Below are 16,049 nucleotides of genomic sequence, written 5' to 3'. Positions count from 1 at the left end.
GCAAGCCACTGTACACTGCCCCAAAAATAAAGGGAACACATAATCATCACAGTGTAACTCCAAGTCAATCACACTTCCAGGATGTCCAGTTAGGAAGTAACTGATTCAGTTTCACCTGCTTCTGTGCAAATGGAACGGAAAAGGTGGAAAGGAGAGGCAATTAGCAAGAGAACCCCTATAAAAGAATGGTTTTGCAGGTAGTGGCCGCAGATCATTTCCCTCTCCTCATTCCTTTCTGGCTGATTTTTGGTTACTTTTGTATTTTTAGTGCCCTCACCATGTGGTACCATGAGGCGGTATCTGCAACCCACATTAGTTGCTCAAGTCATGCAGCTCATCCAGGACGGCACGTCCATGCACACCGTGGCAAGAAGGTTTACGGCGTCTCCCAGCACACTGTCAAGAGCGTGGAGGAGATACCAGAGACGTGGAGGGGGCCACAGGAGGGCAACAACCAAACAAGCAGGACCGCTATGTGCTCCTTTGTGCAAAGAGGAACAGGAGGAGCACTGCCAGAGCCCTTCAAAATGACCTCCAGCAGGCCACTAATGTGCATGTTTCTGCTCAGAGTGTGCAGCTCAATTGGCATTTGTCAGAGAACACCAGAATTGGCAGAATCACCGCCCTGTGCTCTTCACAGATGAAAGCAGGTTCACAATGAGCACATGTGATAGACGTGAGAGAGTCTGGAGACATCGTGGAGAACATTATCCTCCAGCATGGAGGCAGCATGGGACAGCAATGGTCTGGGGAGGCATGTCCTTGGAGTGCCACACAGACCTCCATGTGTTAGCCAGAGGTACCCTGACTGCCATTACGTACAAGGATGATGTCCTCAGACCCACTTTCAGACCATATGCTGTAGCAGCGGACCCTGGGTTCCTTCTGAAGCATGACAATGCTCGGCCTCATGTGGCTGGAGTGTGTCAGCAGTTCCTGCATGATGAAGGACAGGCTTGCCCATTCCCAGACCTGGATCCAATCGAGCACCTCTGGAACATCATATGTAGTTCGTTCCACTGTCTCATCAGGAGCATGCCCAGATGTTGTAGGGAGTGCATACAGGCACATGGAGGCCATACACACTACTAAGACTCATTTTGAGTTGTCTTTCCATTTATCATTCTTATGTTATGTTGTTGTCAATCATTCCACTATGTAATGAATCAAGGGATCATGGGATGTGTTATTTAAGTGTTCCCTTTATTTTTGTTGAGCTTGAATCTGGCCTTGCCCCTGCTTCCCCCGGGTGTTGCACATACATGTAAAATGTATGCACATGAGTACATTTTACATGTATGTAAAATGTACTCATGTGCATACATTTTACATGTATGTAAAATGTATGCACATGAGTACATTTTACATGTATGTAAAATGTACTCATGTGCATACATTTTACATGTATGTGCAACACCCGGGGGAAGCAGGGTGTTGCACATACATGTAAAATGTATGCACATGAGTACATTGTTCCTTTAAGTAGCTTATCCATGGACAACTGTTAAAGTAGCTTCACAATAATTTACACATCTCACAGGATGTTTTAAGAAGCAAAAAGTACAACACTGACACCAACCACAGCCAGGAAATGAATAATGTTTGCCCATATCACTCCTTCATGTTCAACCATCCATATGTCCATAATACTATAATGGATATTACTCAGTTATTGCCTCCTTAACCCTTAAATGGAGTCCTAAACCCTTGTAAAAGTGAGAACTGGCAGATGCCTGCACTTGATTTCCCCCATATTTCCATCTTGATGGCACCTTTTTCTCTTTACAAGGATAAAAACAGAAAATACACATACGAGCCCGCCAAAGCATGCCAGCTCTGTGGGTCCTGTTAAACTATAGAGTGTCCCTCTATTATTTTGCTCTAACGGCTGGATGAGTCTTCAGCCGGTGATATTACAGAGCAGGTGGAGCCGTTCTGGACCATTAGCTGTGGGGTCAGTGGAAGGGGACGCAGGCTGCATCCCTCTGCAGCTCCGGCCACATTACAAAGCATCGCGTCCGTTTTAATAGCTGTTACAGTAATGACACCGTGCAGCACTGTGGGTGAAGCATTTCCAACATCACTCTTGTAATTAGATGAGTGTTATTTTCAAATCACCGGGGAGCACTTTCTTAATTTCAGCCATTTCTTCTCTTTTTTCCACCTGATTAGAAATGTGAATATTTGATGACCGACCCGAGAGGAACGCTGACCTCGACAACATCCTGCATCATCATGATCATTATAAAATGTTCATTATCCTTTATGAAAGTCTCCTGCTTTCCCACAGGGTCATTCACTGAATATTATGCAGAATGATGACAACAAAACATTACAGGAAAGCAATACGGCAGGTGGAAACTTCAAACTTCCATATCAGTATAACACAAAAGCAATAAAAAAGTGCTTTATAGCTGCACTTCCAGATAATACACTGCTGTTTAGTATACTTTACACTGCCCCACTATTTCATTGTTATTGATCATTTCTAGAATGAATTCCTTATGTTTTCATTCTCAAGGCAGGAGTGGAGTCATCGTATTTGTGGTTTTACATACTGATGATGTGTTTTGTGGGCAGAACTGAACTGGTGGCAGAAAGTTCTTTAGCTTGAAGTCAAAATACATCAGAAAGTTCTGGACCATCTGGTCTTATGTGAAAAGGTAATTGCCCCCTAAACCTAATAATCTGGCGGCAACAACAGCAGGCAGGCATTTGTGATAATTGTCAATGAGTCTTTCCTATCAATGGGGAGTATTTTGGCCCACTTTTCTTGTCAAAAGAAGCATTAACGTCCTGCCACATGCCACAGCATCTCAGTCAGATTTAAATCCAGACTTTAACAAGGCCACTCAAAAACCTTCTTTTTTGTGTAAGCCATTCAGAGGTGGACTTGCTGGTGTGTTTCAGATCATTGCCCTGCTGCATAACCCAAGTAAGCTTGAGCTCCAGGTCACAAACTGACTCACAAACGGACAATCTCCTTCCCCCTGCCAGGCGGGGCTGCTATGCCAAGTCAAGCTGAGTCGCACCATGTAATGGAAAAGTACCAAAGACGTTCTGGGTTCTTTTGGGGACTCCTGGAAGAGTCGTCCATGCGCTCTTGGAGTCATTTCAGTTGGCTGGCCGATCCTGGGAAGGTTCACCACTGTTCCAAGTTTTCTCAATTTGTGGATAATGGCTCTCATTGTGGTTGTCTGGGGTCCCAAAGCCTTAGAAATGTCTTTGTGACCTTTTCCAGGCTGATAGATGTCAGTGGCTTTGTTTCTCATCTGTTCTCATCTTGATTTTCTTTGGATGACGCCATGATGTGTTGGAGATCTACTAGCCTACTTCACTTTGTCAGACAGGTTCTATTTAAGAGATTTCTGGATTCAACAGGTCTGTTAATGATCAGGCTTGGGTGTGGCTACTGGAATTAAACTCAGCTTTACAAATTATGTAGTTAATCACAGTTAATTCAAGATTATACATGGGGTGGGGGGTGGGAGCGGCTTCCACAAGATCAACCTGCTTTGGCTTTACTTCTTCAGCTAGCTTTATTTTATCACTACTTAAACTGCTATTACCACCTGTTTATCTCATACCATGCCTTTAATTTTAAAGCGTCTTTTAAAGACTGAAATTTTACTTCTATTTTCAACCTTAAACTTTTAAAATGTGTTTTCAGGACTGAAGTTTAGATTTAAGAATAGATATCTCTGTCAGGAAAATGCATTTTTAAATATTAGCATATTAGACATCAGCAATAGTCCAGTATAATGCCCATGCCCACATTTAACCAGAAACTGCAGGGTTCCTAATGAATAAAAATGTCTAAAAAAATGAGCTGGCAGATGAAAAGTTTCAAACGTTTAATTGGGACAGCAACCCGAGAGAAGTCAAAGGAAATCTGGTGTTAGTGAATGTTGGTTACATCCAAATCAGACAGCTTTTGTTGCTTTAAAGCTCTTAAGATCAACTTAACAACTAAAGTTGGTTTACTTCAAAACACAAAGACATACATATAAATTAATTTGGAAAAAAAGTATATTACTTCAATTGGACGACTCTTTAAGATTATTCCTTTGTGTGGAAACAGTACTTTTTCTTTGCTACAAATTGCAAAATATCCAGACAGTGCTGCATGGAAGCAGAGAGAAAATATAGTTTAGAAAATGGAAAGCTCATTGTAATGTGTGAATGAAAAAACATCTTTATGGGTGATAACAGAAGGAGAAATGTAATCATGGGGAACAGGAGTAAACCTGGAAGTTGGACAGGACATCAGTGCTCTCTATCACCCAGACAGACTATTATTTTTTGGGCAATAGGACTTTATGATGGTGTGCAGTGTGTGTATATGTGTGTTTATATGGATCAATATCTCGCACATTTATAACTGAATATGTACGACTATGAAGTGACAGGGCGGACAGTGACGGATGAGTCTCCTGCCCACACTCACTCAAAGGCTGTGTATGAATATGTATGATGCTGGTATAACTGCAGAGTCAGATCAGTCTCTGTTGGTTTCACTTATTGATCCCTGCTCTATAAAGGGAGGTCAGAGGTCGAATATCAGCAAAAACAACTCTGACTTAATGCACTGAAAGAGGAGTGGACAGGTGGGGAGATGGGGGGGATGGGAAGGGGTAAAAAAAGATCAGGGAAAGGAGGTAAAAGCCAAAAATAAAAAGACATGAAAATGAGAGAAAGGCATAAAAGTAAAAGGATAAGACAACGTGCTGATGGTGGTAACAAAAAGGAGTTTACAGAGGTGAAAGGGGGTTCAAAAAAGGCAAAAGGTAACAAGGAGAAGAGGTGTTGAGTAATAAATGTTAGAGACCATGAAAGAGGAGGAGAGCACAGAGAGGAAGGGAAGAGAAGTTGTTCAAGGACAGAAGTCAAATAAAGAGATAGAAAGGCAGAAAGGAAGGTGTATCAAGAGAAGGTGTGAGAAAAAGAGGAAAGACCTGAGATTGAAGTGACAAGTTGGATGACAGAAGAGGGCAAGAAAAAGTGGCAGATGGCGTGAAAGTGAGAGCTTAAAGCTGAGGAGGGGTTAGATTAGGACAAGTAAAGTACAAGAGAGGAAAGGGACGTCCACAGGAGCTGCAAAACGAGGAAAGAAAATTAAGGAGGGAGAGAAAGGAGGAAGAAAGAGTGAGAAGAATAAGAGACTCCAGAAAATTGAAATAGGAAAGTTAAAATGACAAGGGGGCTAAAGAGAGGCCCCAAGGGAGGGGAGGTAAAGAGAAGAGGGATGAAGAAAAGGAGGCAAGAGTAGGGTACCAGGATGCCCTGAGGAGTGGGGATGTTCCCAGGTGGTTAATGTCAATCTGACCAGATATAAATTCTAACAGCATTGAGTCAAAATAAAAAAACACTCCGAAAACCGAATGTTAGCAATGCTAGCTTTGCCAGTTTTTGATCCCCCTTGCAGGTAAATGCTGCATGTCTGTGCTTAATGTGGTTACACATTGCTCTGCTGTCATCTGGTATATTGGTTCACAACTTAGATTTGCAAATACTGAGAAAAAAAATATTATTATCAATTTTTCGTATTTCACCTTAATTAAACAAGGAGAAATAAAGGATTTACTACTCCAGGTGGGAAGTGAGTCTTTGCCCCAAGTGAAGGAGTTCAAGTATCTTGGGGTCTTGTTCATGAGTTAGGGTAAAAGGGAGCGTGAGAGTGACAGGCAGATTGGCGCAGCATCAGCAGTACTCTGGGCGTTGTGCCGGACCGTTGTGATGAAGAGGGAGCTGAGCCGAGAGGCAAAGCTCTCAATTATCAGTCGAGCTACCTCCCAACCCTCACCTATGGTCATGAACTCTGGGTAATGACAGAAAGAATGAGATCGGGGATACAAGCGGCTGAAATGAGTTTTCTCCGAGGGTGGCTGGGCTCAGCCTTAGAGATAGGGTGAGGAGTTCAGACATCCGGGGGGATTAGGAGTAGAGCCAGCTGAGGTGGTTTGGGCATCTGATCAGGATGCCTCATGGTCCCCTTCCCGTTGAGGTATTCTGGGCACGTCTGTCTGGGAAGCCTCAGAATCCGCTGGAGGGATTACATATCCTGTCAGGTCTGGGAACGCTTCCGGATCCCCCAGAAAGAGTTGTTGCGAAGTGTTGCTGGGGAAAGGGTCATCTGGGTGGACTTGCTTAGCCTGCTACTCCTGCGACCGGATAAGCGGAAAAGGATGGATGGGTGGGAAATAACTTCTTGCAATTAAAGTCTTTCTCAAGAATGTTCTGGCCGAGACAGGCAGCATCAGAGATAAGTTCCAAACAAACAATAAACAGATGAATAAAATGTCAAGCACATAAATACACTGAAAGACAGAAAATAAGTGAAATAGCAGGTGTTTTTTAACGTCAACTACAGTCAAAATGCATCATGCATGCATGACGGGCAGCGTCACATCAATATGAAGTAAAAGACAAGGGAGAAAAAACAAGAAGAGGAGGCATAAAGAGTGGAAGTTAAAAGGAAAAAAAACATGGTTTAAATATAGCAAGAGAGGCAGGAATAGACTTTGAAAAAAGGACAGGTAAAGTGGGTTTGTATGGAAGGAGAAAGTAAGAAAAGAAATGGGTAAGATTGAAGAGACAAGAAAAGTGAAGAGGAAGATTCAAAGACAGAAAACTAAAGAGAGGGCGGGACAGAGAATAAAAGGCAACAGACCAAAAGGAGGTATGGGAGATAGGAGAAATGTAGAAAGAGCAGGGCAAGAGGTGGAAAAGAGGAGAGAATGGGTGTTAAAAGGAAAGGAAAGGTGAGGTGATGAAAAGAAAATGGACCAAATGACAAGGACAGGAGGAAGAAGAGGATAGCACTAGGAGGAGTATTTTACAGGGATAAAATCAATAAAGTGACAGAGAGGAAAAGAAGAAAGAGTGAAATAGACGAACAATCGATGTAAGAGAGATGGAAAGAAAGATGGAAAAACAAAAAAGTAAAGGTATGGAGTTGGTGGAAAAAAGAAGCTATCAAGATAGAAAAATGATCAAATGAAATTAAAGGTAACGACAGAAGTCAAGAGGAAAGAGAAAAAGGCTGGTAATATGAGGATGATATGGCAGGGTAAGTGATAAAGAAGAGTCATATATATATATAAGGTGAGAGTTGTAGTGAAAGCGATGAGAGACGAAGCATTAAAGGGGGTTTAAGAAAAGAGGAAAAAAAGGGAGAAATGAGACATTTTAAGTGTCAAGATAGCTGAAAAAATAAGGGGGGAAGTAAAGCATTAGATGGGAAACAAGAGAAACAAAGATGGAAAAGAGGTGATGATATCAGGGGGGAAAGAAGAGTAAACAGAAAGAATAGAAAAGAAAGGAAAGGAAAGACCAGCTGACAGGCAAAAGGATGAGAAAGGGATTCAGGGGAGTATTAGGAACACGGTCTGTGTTTTAAAGAGAATAGACGAGTCAAATCAACAAATATTAAGAAAGAGTTGAGAGAAGAAAGGTGAGGAATGGTAAAAAATGCAGACGGTGAAGAAATTTAGTTGAATAAGAAGAAGGAAAGCTGGGGTTTATTCAATAGAGGTGGGATGTTGAGTTCATAGCAAGATCAACTTTGTGATAGACGGAGAGACGGAGTTCTAAGAGTTTGTGAAAGTGGTTTTCGATGACAAATAATGCCAATTGGTTACTATAAAAAGTAAAGGACTTCAGTTATTTGCTGTTGAGTAGGGGGAGGTAGTGCATACAGTCTAACCTTGCAGGGGAGAACTATATTCTAATTATTCTAATTTTCTACCCCATCACTTCTCTACCTCCTCATGAAAATACTGGAGTAGGAGGAGGTAGTGCATTTAGCCCAAGCTGCCCAAGCTAAGAGCCCAAGAGGACAATAAGAAGCTCTTGCTAAAACAGCTCTTTAACTCAAGCTTTGCCTTTACTGTCCTCTTTATCACAGCTTTCCTCCATGGTCTCTCCCCTCTTCAATAATAGATATACAGTACATGCAGCTCAAGTTATTTGGTGTGGACATTTAACCTGAAAAGGCTTCTCACCATAGCTCTATCTTCCCTCTCTTCCCTCTGACAACTGGTATACCCCCATCTCTCATTTCTGCCCTCATGAAAATATGGGAGTCTGAGGAGGTAGTGCATACAGCCCAAGCTGACAACAAGGAACTCTAGCCTGAACAGGCTCCTGACCATGCAAGTTTGCCTTTCCAGTCCTGTTTATCTTAACTATTCTCCCATCTTCTCTCCTCTAAATGAATACTGGGGAAAATGGGGAGGTAGTGCTAAAAGCCTAACATTGTAAGGGTGAGCTCTAGCCTAAACAGGCTTCTCATCCTAGCTCTGTGTTCCCTGTCTTCTCTCTGAAAACTTCTGAACCTCCATCTCAATTCTGCCTTAATGAAAACATGGGAGTAGGTGGAGGTAGCGCAAACAGTCCAAGCTGACAAGGAGCTCTAGCCTGAACAGGCTCCTGACCCTATAGGTTTGCCTTTCCAGTCTTCTTTTTCCAACTTTGCTTCCATCTTCTCTCCTCTCAATGAAAATGGAGGAAAATGGGGAGGTATTGCTAAAAGCCTTACTTGGCAGGGATGAGCTTTAGCCTACACTGTTTTTTCGCCCTAGCTCTGTCTTCCTGTCCTCTTTCTAATGACTTTTTTGACCCCTTCTCTCCTCTTTCCTCCAATAAAACAGGAAAGTAAGAGGAGGTAATGCATACAGCCCAAATTGACAAAGAGCAGCTTTAGCCCAAACAGGCTCCTGACTCTAGCTTTGTCTTTCCTGTCCTTTTTTTTTTCCTTTTTTTTTTTTTACAACTGTTCCCCTCTTCTTTCCTGTAAAGAAGAGGAATGAAAATCAAGGACAGTGGGAAGGTAGTGCATACAGCCCAATTAGCCAACCGGACTCTTGCCTACTGTCATAAATACCACCTATCTATTGCTCTCTTTGTGGGTAGGTATTAGAAGCTGTGGAGCAAGGTAGCTCTAGGATGCTGGAGCTTACTGTTGATTCTCTCTCAACCAATGACACATAGTATCAAGTTTGAGTTGTAGGTGCCCTAAGGGATCACATAGCTTAAAGATTAATGCAGGGAGTCTGAGTCTAGGCCCTGGATTCTCAACTGGTGGGTAGGGACCCAGTGGTGGGTCATGAAGCCACGTTCAGTTGGTTGCAGATGTGCGCCTGAAAAAAAGTGGCAAAAGGTTGATGATGTGCTTTAATTCTGAAGGACATCTTCATCTCTTTATTCCTTTGAATCTTTTGTTCCCTCTCAAGTTCAAACCACCCAATGTTTCACGAAAAAATGTGGTTATGATTGAAAATTTTAAGAGAATTGAGAAGTGATTTTTCTATGAAGAGGGCAGTGGTGAGTCCTGATGTGAGACGAGGTAAGAACCACTAGTCTAGGAAATGCTGTCTGAGTTTTGGTGGCCCATGATGTAGGATATGTAGGCATCAACTGGGTAAACACACTTGGATTAATGCATTAGTTGCTCGTTTTTGTTAAACAAAAAAAAAAAAAAAAAAGAAAAAGAAAGCTACAGAAAAAGTTTGTATGGAGAAAGAGCAACAGGTAGAAAGAAAAAGATGGGGGGGTTACTGGAGGGTTAAAGGAGAAGAAAGACGAGGAAAGAGATGATTGGAGGGGAAAACGAGGGGGTATGAAGATGGCATATAAAAGAAGACAGAGGAGAGGAAAGGACATATGGGAGACAGGGAGATAAAAGGGAGGAAGAGGTGACAAGCCATAAAAAAGTGACACGAGGAGAAGAAAAAAGGGTAAGAGGTGAGAAAAAAAGGAGGAAGAGAAGACGGGGATACAAACAGAGGAGAGCAGAGGGGAGGAGCAGGGTGAAGGAGAGAGTGCAGCACTTATTTCTTAATGAGAGGCAATCAGAGCGACAGCTATTTTCTACCAGAGCGTTTTCTCAGCTCGACCACTGCAGTCCTCACGCACACACACTCAAACACACTCTTTTCTGTAGTGTTGTGAAGTACTTCATATTTTAAAGTGGCCTTGCTGAAGTTATTGACACTTATGATCCCATTAATACACACGTTAACACACACTCCTCTTCAGATCAGACGTGTGCAAAGTGATCTGACTGCAAATCTGGATTTAATGATTGCTGCAGTAGACATGGGCTGTGGGTTTGGGGGTCTACCTGTTTGACCCTCTGCAGCAGGGGGGGCAGCCAATCTTTGTTCACCTCACAGTGACTATCCAGGAAGGTAAGGACTCCAGCCCTTGATGCATCGGCTCCCCGCACTCTAGACCGGATCAGACCTGATGCACAAGAACAGACACATACATTTTCATCAGTGACAACATGACAGCTCCTCAAAAATGAAGACAAAACCACTCGAGGGTCCTGTACTGACTGCTGCTAGAGCAGCTCATTCAGCTCTGCCTCTATATAGGCTAGGTTGTTTGGAGTCATGTGATCCTGATGACATGCAAATTCCAGATGGGGGCTAGGAAATGAAGAACACCAGTTAGCAATCAGTGGGAAGTGAGGAAAGTTAGAACATTAAAGCTCTAATGGTGAAATTACAGCAAAGAAATCTGTCAAAGCATTTTTCAGATATGACATTTACAAGAGCTGCACAGCAAATGAGCGTACATCGGATGGATGGATGGATGGATGGATGGATGGATGAATGGATGCATAGATGGATGGATGGATGGATGCATGGATGCATGGATGGATGGATGAATGGATGGATGGATGGACAGACATCTCAAAACCATGATGCCTCAGGCCATGATTGTCTTCAATGACAGTAAAGACATAAAAATAGTAGTGGTATAACAACCACCGATGCTTATCGACGCATGGATTAATGGTCGCTTATTATTTCTGACCAAAAGAAAGTCAAAACATCACTCTACACTACGCTTAAAGGTGGCAGTGTAGAGTGGCAAAAATGGGTAAAAAAGTGGCATAAAAGGACAAAAGCAGAAAGGGAGGGGGGACAAAAATGGGCAGACATGGGCAAGATATGACAAAGGCAAAAAGTGGCAAAAATGGGTGAAAATGGCAAAAAAAAAAAAAAAAGTCACAAAAATGGGGTAAGGGGACAAAAAGAAGTGGCCAAAATGGGCAAGAACTGGCAGAAAAGTGGCAAAATGGGATAAGGTGGCAAAAAGTAGAGCCAAAAATGTGCAACAAGTGGCAAAAAATGGTAAAAATGGCATAAATTAGCAAAAATTGGCAGAAAATAGACAAAGCTGCTCAAACAGGCAAAAAGTTGCAAAAACATGTATGGAAAAGAAATGTCAAAAATGGGTAAAAACGCATTTTCACATTTTTACAGCAACCTTATTCCAAAATTTCAAACAAAACAAACAAAGTTTGGATTTTAAGACTAATTTTACAACAGTTGAAAAGATTAACCCTGATTTTAGGGTGCACAGGTCTTGTGTAAGCACCATCTATTACCTAACAAGTGTTTGTTTACTAGATGACCCTCTTTATTCCTTACCAAAAATAATCTTCCTGTACTCATACATCCATGCTTTCACACTTTAACCTCACTCTGAGCTGTATCCACATCATGCATGCAACCTCAGCACTGCCTGAGCTGCTCTCTGATAAATTGAAATCCTCCACTTTACCGGCTGAAATTGATTCTTTTCAGGGCGGCAGATGGGATAAGACAGTATGTATTCAACTTTCCTGCTCACGAGCTGTGACTATCAGTTAAACACACAGACCCCTGCCCTTTAGCAACACACACACAGACAAACCCACCGTCACAGGATAGGACAGGATACTTTGAGGCGTTTACAGGGAATAGAACCCTTAACCTCGGCTTTGTTACTGCCTTGCTCCACCTATTGACATCGCGTATCTGAGCCTTTGCTCTCACTCGTCTTCGCTCGCTCTCAGTCAGTCAGCAGAGAGGAAAATCGATGCTGGGCTCTTAGAGGCGCTGTCAGACATGGACACAACCTTTTAACAGGCCCATCACACTCTGCATGAGTGTGTGGAGGAAGTGTCAGCAGCAGCTAACGTGTGTGTCGGCTGATTGTGGTTGTGTTGTAGGCAGACAGAGTGGGTGTGTTTAAATGGGCCTGTTAGGGAGCTCTCCCTGATGGGGGCCAGTGTTCTCTTCTATTTGGACTAAATGCTCTAATCAATACTCCCTGACATGGAGACGCTCTCCGTGTGTGTGCGTGGCTGTCCTTTCAAATGAGCGTGTGACTGTGTGTGGGTCCTTTGTGAGTGTGTGTGTCGGTGACATTGTACGAGGGGCCGTGAAGTTTCACGCTGCTCTGTTAGGCCGAGGCTCAGCCAATTAAAAATCCCATTTCATCCTCAATAAGGCTTTATTTTCTGGATGGGTGGACACACGCACACACAAACCGGACCCACATACAAGCAGGCACACAGATAAACGAGCATGCTCACACAAGAGGAAGCCCATTTACTCACAAACACCACACAGTGTGCAGGACAGGCTGACTTTGTACAAGGGAGACTGTTAATATACGCTGATGACTCTAACTGTCTGCAACTATCATAGCTGCTAGTGTGTTCACTCGGATATATTTGTGAGGGAGAATTATGATTTTTGCAGACAGTTTTCAGCAGCTAATTGACACACCTCTTTAAAGCAGGGTTCTTACACTTTTTTAAAAATCAAATGAAGATTTTTTATGACCTGAAAAATTAAACTACCTAAAAATGTTAAAAAATATGGTCAAAAATCTTACATCTTTGGAAAGCCTGTTTATTCCTGTTTAAATGGTGCCACATTTGTAAGGAACATACATTTGTGGGATGAGCAGCAGAGCTGAGTATGTGGGTTGCACCCATTAAAGAATTGCCAAATCTTCTCTGCCAATGCCAAACAGATTAATCTGTCATTGACTCTTGTTTGATGGACAACAGCCTGGCACCTCCTTCTCGTGCTGGTCACCAGCCTGGTCACACACTGCTGTGTGATGGCATCCCATTCTTCAACCAGTTTCTGTCACAAGTCAGCCAGTGTGGTTGTGCTGGTCCTGCAAATATTCTATGGGGTTGAGGTCAGGACTGCTGGCAGGCCATTCCATCCTTTCCACTCCCAAATCCTGGAGGTTGTCTCTGATAAACCCTGCTCTGTTGGAGCGAGCATTGTCATCTTGGAGGATAGAGTTTGGCCCTAGAATGTGGAGATATGGGATTGCCATTGGTTGCAGAATCTCATCTAAATATCTCTCTGCATTGAGGTTGCCTCCCCTGATGACAAGCCTCATTTTCCTGTGAGGGGGATGTTGTCCCACTCCATCACACAGCCTCAATCAAAAGACGTTACTCTATCGGTGCAGAAATCAGCATAGTGTTTTCTATACGATACAACTGCCATAATCTGACTCATCAATGAACATAACGTTCCCCCGCGTGTTCCTGCTTCAGTGGGAGTGTTGCTGACACCAGTGAAAATGGGCCAGATGGTGAAGGGCAGTTATGGCAGACCTCCTGGCAGCCTTTTGAGACCCGAGATTGGCAGTGTGCAGTCTGTTCCAGAAACCTTGGCAGTGGGCCGTCAGCCATATTGTCCTGTATAGGAATGAGTATCAGAGTCCAGCACTGACATGGTACCAGTACCAACACATCCACAACCCACCGGACTGAAACACAACACAGTTATTGCTACTTAATTTTGATACCCTGACACCCCCAAATAAAAGGCCGGAAATGGGTTACTGATTTTGTGTAACTTAGGTGTTAAGTTACACTGGTTTCCTTTTCTTATCCCACGTTTGACTGGCACCTTATAGAGATACTTTTTAAATCATTATGATACCCAGACAGCTTTTATTTTCAGGTGACTTTCAACATGCTTCTTTTATAACAAAAGGATCAAGTCAGGCAGCATTTAGGCACTGGTATTGTATAAAAAGTAACAATTTGGTAACAGTATCAGAAAAAAACAAACAATACCCAACCCTCGTCCTGCAAACCTTGACTTCAAATCTGTCGAAGATGATTTCTAAGTGCTGAGGGTGAGGAAATAGTCTTCTTTGGTTGTCCTCTACTTGGGATGCTCACTTCGCAGCCTATCTCTGATGATCCTTGTTACATGGAACTTGGCCTTTAGTTTGGAGACAGTACTAGGGCTCTCTCCAAATTTTGCTGCAACTTGGTTTCGCAGAACACTAGTTGGAAATTGCGCCACCACAACGTCTCTATTCAGATCAGTCAAAAGTAACATGCCAATTCTTGGAGCAGACACCTACAGACAGGAGCAGGAACCTGGGGGTTCTAGAAATAAAAAAAAAACACCAAACAAGAGTCAGCTCTGCTGCTCATCCCACAAATGTGTGCTCCTTACAAATGTGGCACCATTTCAAAGGGAAAGTAACAGGCTTTCTAATGATATACTGTAAGGCTTATTGTCAAGAAGTATTGTTAAAACAAAAATAAAATACCAAACATAAAATTCCTTACTTTTTGGGGTCGGTTTTGAAAAAAATATCTAACAAGAGCTTGTGCATCTTAATTTTTATTTAATGTTTAATTCCTGTACATTGAGTGAAAAGCTAACCAGTGTCAAGGTTTTTTTTTTTGTTGTTGCAAAAGTACACTTGGCCAATAAAGCTGATTTTAAAAACTGACTCTGAAAGTCCAAATCAAGTCTCAAGTCTTTATGGGCAAGTCCAGATAAAGTCTCATATCTCTGTGGGCAGTCAAGTACAGCCTCCGGGGGCTTGAATTAAAAATAAACTCAAACTACCCAGGGTAACAGGAAAGTATTTCAAGTACTAGCAGATATATACTGCAAAGTTTAGTTTAGTCCTTCCTTCCCTCTTCTTAAATAGAGTTCCCCCTCTGTCTGAACAATCTGTCACTTCACCTGTTGACTGATGATGAGTGAGTGGTTGAGTCAGACAGAGAAAATGATGAAGCAGTGGAGAAAGTGTTGTCATAAATACTCGGACTGGTTTAGGTAATGTTATACCCAAGGTACACCTATGTATAATCTTAACCCAACCTCTTTGTGTATGGATTTGTGCACTCAGATTATGTGCTGTTTAAAAAGCAATATAAAGGGAACATGCCCATAATCACTTAGCACCACATGTTCTAGGCAATGTGCTCTATGCCATCAAATTAAGTTTCAGCCTGGTGTGTTTTAGCGAGGACTATATAACCCTGAAGTCATAAACCATTAACAAGCTAAACTGATAAACCCTGTCCATGTGTGCGGTTGTGTTTAAGTGTTGTTCAGCATGACTGTGTCATAATGAAATCCTTTATTAACGCATGTAAGACAAGAATTCCTGGTGATAAAAAAGACGGACAGATGTGTGTGAGAGAGGTTGGTGAGGATTAAAAATGAAGAAGTAGTGAAGTGAACATGAAAGAAAAATGAAATACAGGAAAAGAAAGTGTGAGGCTGTTGGGATGAAAAAGGACAGGAAATGTTGATTAAAGCAAAAGCAAAAGAGATAGCAGTGAAAATAACCTGCTTTTTCAGGTACTCCTCTGCAGCAATCTAAGTTCAACTAGTTCTACTCTCCAGAGACAAACACAGCGACATTACGGAGCTCTCAGAGTTTTCTGCTTTAGTTTGCTCCAGTAAGGACGATGCTGTTTGAACTCAAGTGGTACAAAACAACAGTAATAAGTTGTCTGAAAAGGTCTGTCTTTCCAGGAGAACGGTGCCGAGGTTGGTTCAAAGAAGGAATGCAATCTTAACTAGAGAGTAGACAGAGGGGATGGTGAAGGTTTAAGTGAAGGTATGTTTACTCTTGCTGTAGATCCTGTTAACAGTGGTATATTTGGATTTTGAATGCTGTAGCTTAAATGGCTTCAAACTCCTTTGTTCCTCTAGTGCATGTTCACTTTGAGTGCGGCATCTGTGTGCCAGTCTAACATTACAGGTGTAGACAGCCTTCAGCACAAAAGCTTTTACAGGCTTCTACCCCGGAGTTCTTCTGTTCTTTACCGTATATTACTGTCAAATAAGACAGAAAAGAACCGTGCACTCAGGAGGTGGAGACTGCATCTATAGGTACCTCAACTCAGGCATGAATTTTCTAGCCTAACAATAAAACCGGCAAACCAACCTCCTTCCTTCATTTCTGTAGCTTTTGAG

The 16,049-nt window shown here is 42.4% G+C and overlaps 1 protein-coding gene across 4 annotated transcripts in view; it reads right to left on the bottom strand.

The window, feature by feature from the left end:
- galnt14 (UDP-N-acetyl-alpha-D-galactosamine:polypeptide N-acetylgalactosaminyltransferase 14 (GalNAc-T14)) overlaps positions 1-16,049 on the bottom strand; it is a 332,011-nt gene that overhangs the window by 74,873 nt on the left and 241,089 nt on the right. For all 4 annotated transcript variants that reach the window (XM_041805581.1, XM_041805579.1, XM_041805580.1 and 1 more), the window contains one exon: positions 10,124-10,245. In XM_041805581.1, coding sequence (XP_041661515.1) covers positions 10,124-10,245 — 122 coding nt within the window. The remainder of the gene's footprint in view (positions 1-10,123; positions 10,246-16,049) is intronic.

This window comes from Cheilinus undulatus, linkage group 14 (genome assembly GCF_018320785.1).
Source record: "Cheilinus undulatus linkage group 14, ASM1832078v1, whole genome shotgun sequence".
Classification (NCBI taxonomy): domain Eukaryota; kingdom Metazoa; phylum Chordata; class Actinopteri; order Labriformes; family Labridae; genus Cheilinus; species Cheilinus undulatus.
The sequence above is the reverse complement of the archived record's forward strand: the minus strand, read 5'-3'. Positions and strand labels throughout refer to the sequence as shown.